Source organism: Hibiscus syriacus, unplaced genomic scaffold (assembly GCF_006381635.1).
Source record: "Hibiscus syriacus cultivar Baekdansim isolate YM2019G1 unplaced genomic scaffold, ASM638163v2 tig00111650_pilon, whole genome shotgun sequence".
Lineage (NCBI taxonomy): Eukaryota > Viridiplantae > Streptophyta > Magnoliopsida > Malvales > Malvaceae > Hibiscus > Hibiscus syriacus.
This window is the reverse complement of record NW_024063146.1, coordinates 2,326,911-2,337,188: the sequence shown is the minus strand read 5'-3', so window position 1 is coordinate 2,337,188 and position 10,278 is coordinate 2,326,911. Positions and strand designations below refer to the sequence as shown.

Here is a 10,278-nt window from a genome sequence, read left to right as displayed (position 1 = left end):
ATTTTTAGGAGTTTAAATCATAGTAGAACTCTATCCTATTTTTAAGAGTTTAAATCCTAATAAAACTCTATATCCTATTTTTAGAAGTTTAAATCCTAATAAAACTCTAACATTATGTTTGTTTTTTGAATCTCACTAAATTAAAATTATTGATAGTTATACCCGAACGAAAAAGTGTGTTACACCATGAAACAAAACACTGGATTCATTACAGAGACATGAGAGATGCAGGGGGAGATGATGATAATGATCCATGGAATCAGGATGTTTTCCGGAACTCCAAGTTTTGTGGTCATCCGATTGGGAGACATCCCCCACGTGCGCTCTCTTCCATATTAAACCACAACTACACTATCACGAATAATTAATTATAACCCATTAAACGAGCTTAATAGTTAATTGATTATTATTCTTTTTTAGAGATTTTGAGTTTAAATAGTTATATTTGTAGGTGTGTGTTATCAATGACTAAAAGAAATCTAAACAGATATTACTTTATAATCATCTTAGACTATTTAAATAAATAAATAAAAAGCTCTACCCTGGCTCTCTTTCATTCAATTTGAACACATGTGAAAATGCTATCTTAACAACATGAGTTGATTGTTAGTCAACTAACAATTTTCATCCAACAGAGTCTTTTTTGACTAAAAATTCAAATGTTAGGGTTAGAATACTCCCCAAAATATAGATGACAAAGTTATTATTTGTGCACATATTGGGTATGTTATAATATCGAAATGATTATCGACAAATAAATAAACACGGTCGAAAAAGAAAAACAGAAAAAACCAAAGATTTACTTAGAAAGCCAAAAGGGAAAAATGATGGGCATGGAGAAGATTTTGGAGAGGAAAAAAACTGAATATCTAACTCTTACTTTTAATATCTATTTATAAAGATAAATATTTGATTACAAAGAAAATATATATATATATATATATATATATATATATATATATATATATATATATATATATATTAGATCTACTTTTAACTAAATTAGATTTAATAATTATGTTTAAATCAACAATCAGTTGATCTAGTGGGATGAAGAATTAGATTCCTTAAACAATGTTTGCGGTTCGAATTCTGATGTTTGTGAATGGAGCAAATTGGGTCGGGAGGGTCATGCTTGTCTCTCTAGAAACTGATCTAGATTAATTAATCAATAAATTATATATCAATGATTTAATTAAAAAAAGAATTAAGTTTTAATATAAAAATATGAAATTTGAATTCAAAAATATATCTAAAAGTATTTTAAATTTATCATTATAAACAAAATTATTAGTTTAAAAATAATCCTACATGATTAATTTCTCTCAACACGTGTAGGAGAAATCCTGAAGAGGTTACTTTTCATTCTCCGCCGTGGCTCGAGACCTTTTTATTCTTTCCACGTGCTACGTCTTTCCAAATATCATAAACAATTATTATATATAACTCAACTCTGATTCTTATCATTTTAATTATATTCTATATAGAATCATCGAGTAGTCCTAATAGATAAAGTGGATATAATTTTTCTCAAAGTTTTTGAGTTTAAACAACTATATTTTTAAGGTAAGAAAGATAATGAACATATAATCACTTTAAACTATATAAAAATTTATATTTAATATAAATCATATTAACACATATTATTAAACATAAATATAATTATTATATTCTTAACGAGTGATACATCTTTCTGATGTATTGATAATATATATTTGTATAGTACTATATGTAAATCAAATATAAATCTTAAAAACTAATATTTTTAATCCAAACCACATAGGTGAGTTGATTTTTATATTATTTAAATCAACAAATCAACTTGAGAGTACTTTTGTCCTTTTGTCCGTTGCATGATTATTAAAAAGTTATAAAATTGTTATTTGATTATTCATTATGTCTTCAACTCGTTATTTTCGTTGAAAAATTACCAATCATCTAGGCTGAAGGTTAACAATGTCACTAAGATACGATAGTCGTCTGAACTGGAATATTAAACAATATTCTATAAATATGGGACCATTTATATACTTTATCCTATTATTTAATCCAAACCACATAGGGGATCTTTATAATATTAAAATCGACAAATCTACCTGAAAGGAAGTGTTTTTGTCCCGTTGCATGTGAGCGTAAGAAGGTTAAAATCGTGGACTTTAGTGAACAATCAGAGTGGTTCTTCTACATGATCCAACGGTGATGAACTTGACATTCATCTAACCTGTAATGCAAAACATGTTTTGTCCATACCAGGAACCTTCTTGGAAGCGAACTGGAAATTGCTTTTCTCCTGCATGTTGTTGTCTATATAAACACTAAGCAAGCAAAAATCATGAGTATTTGATAACCATTTCATTTCTTTTCAATTCTCTTATGGATTTGTCTGCACCAGATCATGGATCATGTAGGAAGCACTCAAATCACCAGCAAAATCAAGGTGTTTGTCCTTGTTGTCTTAGAGAAAGATTATCCTATCTTTCTTGTGTTCCACACAAAGAAGCTTCTTCACTGTATTTTTGTGCTGCCGACTCAAACTTCGCCTCTCCGGTTCGACGTCGTAACTCCGACAAGCGAAACATATTCAGGGTGATGGGAATCAAGGGGATGTCCTTGTCTTCTTCCGGGGTGAAGGTTGGTAATGGTAATGGTTTGAAGAAGAGTAGGTCAATTGCTTTCGTACCAAGAAACTTGGATGAAGAGGAAGAGGATGTTGAAAATGGGAAAAAGAGGAAAGGGTTTTGGTCAAAGTGGGTGCACTTCAAGGAGAAGAAAGATGTTCTGATGCATTCAACAAGTATGAGATTAATGATTCCAGGAGTGAATTAGGGTTCAGTTTCAATAAAAACCCTGCATTTTTCTCTTTACTTTGTTGCATATTCATGGGATGGGAAAGAATGTTTAAGCTTCAATCATGTGTTTATGATATATTTTTTTTTTCAATTTTGCTTCTCTTCAAGAAACAAAATCTGGAAATTCTAAAATATATCCTGTAAATATAAGGCTTCAAAAACGATAGAATAGGGACGAAGTCATGATTAAATAATAACAGGGCCGGACTGTTTAAGAAAAAATAATGTTTTACTAAATATTTAAATTCAAAATTCAGAAGACAATATTTAATTTGTCTAATATTTAAACTTACAATTACCTAAATTGTTATTAGACCCAAAAAATTTGAGTACATAGGATTATACTTCTTTATTTCAGCCACTACTTAATTAAATATTTAACAAATTATTGTATTTTTTTAATTTGAATACTCTTTTTACATAAACTAAAATACTATTAAACCAAAATTTATCAATATATAAAACTTTTACATGGGTCAGGGCCTTTTTATACCTCAACAGAGCTCCGTCCCTGCGATAGAAATCAATTGTTATTGAAAATCTTATCTAGAGTATAACTTTTTTAGTTTGGTAGAATAACATTTTTGTTGCAACCGAGAATATTACTTATTTCATAATATTCTCGATTGTAAACGCTAAACCCTTCGTAAAATAATTTTTTTAGTTACAATAAAAAATATTATAAATTTGCATAACTTTTTAACATTTTCAAATTAAAATCGTCTTACCTTTTATGTTGAACAAAATGGCATTTTAAATTAAAATCGAATAATATTTTTAATTGAAATCGTCTTAAATTAATCTGATGTACAACATAATTATCCACATAGAACATCATAATTATCCAACAAAATCAAGTTTGGGGCCCTAGAATTGTCTTCGAAACAGAAATGCTTTTAGATTTTATGACGTCAGAATTATACTACATTTCACGAGAAAGGATCTGAATGTCTACATGTTCAATGCAAATTACAAAACTATCCCCTCCCCCCTATTGTATTAGTCCGAAATTTCCAGCTGCAGACTCCAATACGGTAAAAACATATTCCCTTACATGACTGTAAATATTCAATGGACCATTTGATCTGTACATTCCGTATCACAGTTTACACAACAAGTACATATTTTCTGATTGAATTTTCTTGTGGAACCCTTGATCTTGGCTTCTGTATCAGTTCTCATTCTCATCACTGTCGCCTACAGACGGTCGTTTCAATCGCTGGAATATCTCATCTAGGGACTCAGATGAGTTGACAGAGGGAATGAGTTTGGCTTCCTGATTCTGGCGTGTATTGAGAAACTTTCTGGCCTCAATATTTGCTTTAAAGGTTTGAAAACCGGATTTCATCGACCTCAATGTTGAGGCCAATCCCTTTGGGCTACCGGAATGAGAGTTGCTTGCTTCAAGCAGTAAGACCTTAGCAGAGGTTATGTTATTCTCCATCGGTTTTGGATTCGACATTTTTCGACCCAGTTCTCTCATGGAAGCATACTTATTGCTGATGGCTTCTCTGCTTGATGCATATTTACGGGTCTCTTCTTTCATAGGCCTTGAGGGAGATCCCTTCGCACCATCGGCGGCCGAAGTGGTAGCCGCCTTCATTTCTACAACAGTCCTACCCTGAGCATTTTACATCGAGTTAGAAAATCAACATAACCATAGGCTTGACATGAAAAAGAAAACATTTTGCAGACTAGAAAGAACAGGCATTATAATTCATAAGATCTTTGATTAATTGCACTATAAAAAGACTGCATATATATTTTAAAGATGATTACATACTGGAATATTGTTGCCATGCTCAACATCAGCGCCATTAAAATTTCTCGCCAACGGAATTACTTGTTCGCCAACTTGGCATCCTTGCTCAAGCCAAGATCGCTCTGTAAAGAGTAAAAAACTTTTTATTAACTCCTGTTCATATATCTTAATAATTCTTAGCAGGGAATTTAACCATGATAAAGACTAGATATTTGCATAATTCGCAAATCACTGCCGCTCCCCTCATGATAATACTCGTCATTCCAAACCAAATATATATATTGTCATCACCAAACTCAGACCAGCAGTAATTATGGAAAATTGTTACATGACAGTCCATCATCTCTTGAAGGAGTCACGGACACATCTATGCCGTGACTTGATTTCATCAAGAAATTCAGAACCAGCTATGCAAGTGATAAACAAAATAATATTAAAAATTGGACTATTGTATAGTTCGTCATTCCCTACAAAAGTGACGGACTGTGAAGAAAGTAAAGTCCATTAATTAGTTATTTTACTATTGCAACCTTAATTCAGTAATAAAGTGTCACATGAACAGGACCTATCATGCAAATGTCAAATACACTTCTTAAATTGTGCATTTCCAACTGTGAAAGATTAGAAAAGGTAAGAGTATTATATTTACGGTGACTGCTATTTAGAAGAATGGATTATTGGCATCCTTACCCTTTTGCAGGATAATTAATCCTGAGGGATCGAACCCATCCACATCATCTGCCTCAATTTGAAATCTAAGTCTCTTCCAGCTCCCGAAGAAACCAACTACACGATCAAAGAAATTGCCAGCAACTAACAAGGTGTAACCAACCATAATAATTGGATAAATATTGTTGAACCCTTCTCCAAAGAAAGGTACAGCATCATCAATGTTCCCCATTCTCTGCAATGAGAAGTTTAAAGATTACCATAAAAAACCATACAGGGGAAGAAAAAGAATAGCGTGCCTAGTTTGATAACAAAGTAGAAAAGTGAAAAAATAAAAATAAAAACATTAAAAAATGGACCAAGTATGATACACTGCAATATATTGTGTTTGTGAAATTTTGGGGACTGGAGGTTGAAACAAATTTCAGATCAGACAAAATTCCCAAGTTATATGACATCCAACCAACTAAAAAAGATAGCGGGAATCAAAAGCTGCTTTACTAAAAGGATATTAATGTTATATGTAAGCATCCTGATTTCTTAATAGAAATCCAAAGACCACAAGATAAGTGTCCACTCAAGAAGTTGTCACTGAAAGCCAAAGCAGCTTTTCTTCTTTTTCTTCTATTTTTGGTGGCTGATAGTGAGTCGCCAAATTAGCAAATCAAACCAGACACTAAACAATAGTAGCATTTTCACCTTACAAACCAAAAACTGTAACATTTTGAAACAAATAAAGATAATAAAAAATTGCTTTTATTTTTTATTTTTTGCATGGCTGATAATAGTGACAGACACTAAACCAGCACTAAGTACACATAGTAAAGTTATAATATTATATCCCCCCTCTAAACCAAAAAGTTCAACGTTTTGAAACAGATTAAGAATAATTGCTGCCTTATTCCAATAACTTTGTCCATTACAAATGATATGCGAAATGCCAATCCAGTCATCAACACGATCAAGCCATGTTATCTTTCTTGCAATTTCTATAAGCACTGAAATCACTGGGTGTAATGTTTGACAGCTGAAGAATGAAGTAAAAGAAATACCTTTTCAAATATGGTCTTTTTACCATAAAGGCTAATGAGATTGAGAAAGTTGTAAGAAATTGGGGGAGCATATCGAGCAACCATCCTAGAAAACATGTTTATCATTATTTTGATTACCAAAATAAAAATAAACAAATTAATTAATTAAAAGGCAAAAAAGAAAGCTAAAAACAATAGATCTCCAAGGTAAACTTACGAGCATATCATGAGCAAGCTGACTGAGCTAGTTTGCCGTGGTGTTAATGAGTAAAACATTAACATTCCAACCTTGAACAAGGAATAATATGTGCAGATGCACATATACATCAAAGGTACAAAAGCAAATGCCTGGAAGAAAAGGTAATCGGCATAAAAGTGGGGGAAAAAAGAGAATGGTCTAGAAGAGAACACACTATATGAAAATATCGAACAAAAGATAAGATGTCAATGGCAGTAGTCATCAACTGCATGCAACAGTGAGTCCATGTTGAAGTGAAAACATGCAAAAGGCAAGAAAGAAGAGAACTATAGAATTGCAAAATTGAAGATTCCAAGACCTAATTTCCATCCCAATCAAGTCATCGAATCAAGATTACAAAATCTCTATGAAATTGCACGATTTGAATCTCTTCACAGGAGAAAAATGCAAAAGTTTTACCTGTACAAGCACCTCATCCTTCTTTACGGAATTTATAAGGATAGAGAAAAGAGATAGGTCAACTCCTCTAGGTAAAAGTGTAGCCTCAGCTAAAAGAATTGCTGCAGAAATGATGCCAAGTATAACAGCCAAGACCTTCTTTAGTTGTTTCCATAGGCATCGCCAAATAAATTCTGCAAAAGAATCATCATTTGTGTTAAAATCTATTATAATAAAACTTTTAATCATGGATAGAAAAGGATTATATCCATCTCTCAAGGACCCTACACACATCCAAGAACCATAGAAAACACTGCTTTCTTTCAGAATACAGTTGATAATATTACGATGAACTGAATGTAACACATCCTGATAATCCAGAAAAACCGGGAATATAATATGAAGTGTTGATTTCAAATGATGACTCCAGCAACTCTTCTCAGAGAAATTGGGCAAAGTAAAAGAACAAAAGTTTTAGGGTCTCCCAAAGAACTAAACATATGTAAAGAATCATGAAAAAGACAAATACTGACTGTGCAACACAATCAATATAGCTCTACATACCTATTGTATCTAAGAGGGTTCCTGTCTTCCCAGAGCGAGCAGGTCTGAAACTTGATACATATTTCCTGAAATGACATCAAATCTGAACTTTAATGATTGAGGAAACGCAACTAGAATGCTATAAGACTAATGTAGACAGAAGAAACAAGGTTAGAAAAAAACCATCCGGTTGAACTACGATGTTCGTAATTTTTTATTGTATCTTCAAGCTGAAGTGCCTCTGAGACATAAGTCATATACTCACTGCAAAGCCAACCATGTTTCAGATATAAAGAAGCAAAAGTTTCAAATACAAGGTCAGATTGAAAGTTTATATGCACCCTATTCAAATCTAGGAATGAAGAAACGTAGTTACACCCATAGAACATCATTAAATTATTGCAAAACCAGAGCATTGATATAACCATTTTCCAGAACATATAATAAAACAGTTTGAAGATCATATACAACTTGGATTAAGTGGATAATATGGGTTAATAACGAATTGGGAGCGTAAAATCAGCAACTAGTTTACCTTTTGCAACGATAATATTCTTCTCGAGCTAACCTAAGATGACGTCTGAGTGTTGCCATTGATTTCTCATCTGAATCGTAGTCCATATCATTTTCTCCCAACCGGCCACCTTGTGGCTTAAAAGACGGGTCTTCCCTAAACTGGAGAATAAGTGGAGCATACAATGTCATGCATTATTCAATAAAAAAGATCCTTGTTCATAGAAAATCTAACAACTAAACACAGAAAATACCATTTGAGCCAACATATTATCAATGACATCCATGTATGGTCTCAAAGGATCACGCTTAGACATCTGGTTGGATGTTGCTTGGGCAACCTGATCAAGCAAATGGATAGTTAGATAAAACAATTCATAACAATTAACATAAAAATAGCTGAATAATGTTTGGCCATGGAGGAAAAAACGAGATAAATATGAATTGCTAATGAACTGATTGCTAATAGCAAGTGGAAACTCCAAGCATTCAATTGCAAAAATGTGAAAATGAACAAATATGTGTGTGTTCATGCCTACGTGCACGCATGTGACTAAGAATGAATGACAGAGAAGTCTCGACATGCATATGAGCATCTAAAAACACCATTATTCTACTAGGATAGACTTGTATATGCACAGGATCATTTGAATGAATGTAGATGTGAAGATGAGAAAAAATTTACAAAATTTAATGGGGCTAGCAAATACCACAATAGCATTTGAGAGCTCCTGATGAGCTTCATCAAGCTTCACAGCCATTTTGGCAATTTTATGTGAGAGAACTTTTTGGCGGATGGTCCAATCTGCATTTCTCCAAAGGGTCTTTGGAATTTCACTCAAGCCAAAGCCAAGAAGAAACACTCCCGTAACTAACCCAAACGTATTGGACAAGGCCATAGCTAAACCAAGGATACCACCACTCCTGTCAAGATAAAGTTGTCAAGTAACAAGTTATAAGAACAATGCATCAGCTGGCATACACAGAAAATCTTTTCTGTCCATTTTTCTATAAAAGCAAATTCAAAACATAGGATACAAACAGTGAGGTACGAGATGGCAGATACTTGAGAGATTATGTAAGGACTTGAAACAACTTCCAATATAATCCTAAACTTTATAAGAAACCTAGATCATATCAGATACCCTATTATAAAACAAAAGAAAATCAGCAATTTATAAAGAGAGAATAATGTACCAGTTCCTGTTCATTGTGATGAGGAGAATAAGTCCCACAAGGCCAATAGAACCTACGACTGAATAGAAGACTAAGTTGACACGCACACTAGTTTTCAATCTTTCAGTCATAGAGAAGTCTCCAGCGTCTTCAAAACCCTGAATAAGGGGCACTACAGCCCTGCTTAGAGATAACATAATTAATTATATGAGGAAATGCACAACAATCTAGAAAACCAACAGCAAGAACCATCTCGCAAACAATAACACAATGGACAATTCAACAAAAGGTACAAGTACAACCCTAAGTCATTCATTTCAAACCCCCCTGAAGAACCCGAAGCAAAGCAACGACAATATGAATACAGACTTTAGCTTTTTGACATTCAGAGGAGGAAAAAAGATAAATCAAAGGAATACATCCATCCCAAAGAAGGACAGATTTATAAAAAAAAATTAACCAAATGTGATCCTAAAGAAATTAATCTAGAATACAGCAAATTTGCATTTCCACAAGAATTTCAGTTCCACAAATGCTCATAAGTTAAACGAACTTAGATAAACTAGAAAGAAATTCGATTAAAAAAACGTACCAGGTAAGGAGAAAGGTACCCCAATAAGACCAGCTCCAAAAGAACGATATTCCTCCATTTTCATTAGCATTTTCCGGCTTTGATATCGTCTGCACAAAAGTTAACAGAAAAGTTTCAAATTCCGGTAGCCCTATCTTAACGAAAGAAAGAAAAAAAACACGATTAATCAAATAAACCAAAATTTAAAATGGAATTATGAAAAGAAAAAGGATTCACCGTCCAAATATCGGCGGGAACAAGAATGATGATGGAGAGAGAACAAAACCAAGTATATCCGACGGTGAAAAGGACATAACGAGGGACATCGGGACCAGCGAAGTACCTCAAGGTGAAAACAACCATGCCTAGGGTCAAAGGCAACGAGATCAGGTAAAATACCCACATCTCTCCTTGCCTTTAAAATTCCGATCGTCGAGGATCTCCGATGAGTCGCCGGTGGTTTGGGGTTTGTATTAAAAGAGGGAAATTGATGAAGAAACACCCAAACGCTAAAATCTAAAGATGGT

At 33.2% G+C, this 10,278-nt stretch overlaps 2 protein-coding genes across 2 annotated transcripts; one reads left to right on the top strand and one right to left on the bottom strand.

Moving 5' to 3' along the window:
- Positions 1 to 2,373: 2,373 nt before the first annotated feature.
- On the top strand, positions 2,374 to 2,826 carry LOC120166938. The gene has a single exon (XM_039176093.1). The coding sequence runs from the start codon at positions 2,374 to 2,376 to the stop codon at positions 2,824 to 2,826; it is 453 nt and encodes a 150-aa protein (XP_039032024.1).
- Positions 2,827 to 3,973: 1,147 nt separating this feature from the next.
- Positions 3,974 to 10,278, bottom strand: LOC120166969 (LMBR1 domain-containing protein 2 homolog A-like). The gene is made up of 14 exons (XM_039176119.1): positions 9,989 to 10,278; positions 9,773 to 9,861; positions 9,202 to 9,360; positions 8,715 to 8,928; positions 8,259 to 8,345; positions 8,027 to 8,166; positions 7,675 to 7,755; positions 7,513 to 7,577; positions 6,970 to 7,142; positions 6,529 to 6,659; positions 6,333 to 6,417; positions 5,302 to 5,515; positions 4,633 to 4,733; positions 3,974 to 4,470 (listed from the first exon to the last, which is right to left on the bottom strand). The coding sequence occupies exons 1-14, from the start codon at positions 10,154 to 10,156 to the stop codon at positions 4,021 to 4,023; spliced, it is 2,157 nt and encodes a 718-aa protein (XP_039032050.1). The 5' UTR covers positions 10,157 to 10,278; the 3' UTR covers positions 3,974 to 4,020.

What these genes read in the sequence shown, in the direction of transcription:
- LOC120166969 (XM_039176119.1), bottom strand. Translation starts at nt 10,156, where the DNA reads ATGTGGGTATTTTACCTGATCTCGTTGCCTTTGACCCTAGGCATGGTT. An exon ending in ATAATATGTTGGCTCAAATG is followed by an intron (nt 8,167 to 8,258) that starts GTATTTTCTGTG and finishes CTTATTCTCCAG; the next exon opens with TTTAGGGAAGACCCGTCTTT. An exon ending in CATCGTAGTTCAACCGGATG is followed by an intron (nt 7,578 to 7,674) that starts GTTTTTTTCTAA and finishes ATGTCATTTCAG; the next exon opens with GAAATATGTATCAAGTTTCA.
- LOC120166938 (XM_039176093.1), top strand. Translation starts at nt 2,374, where the DNA reads ATGGATTTGTCTGCACCAGATCATGGATCATGTAGGAAGCACTCAAAT.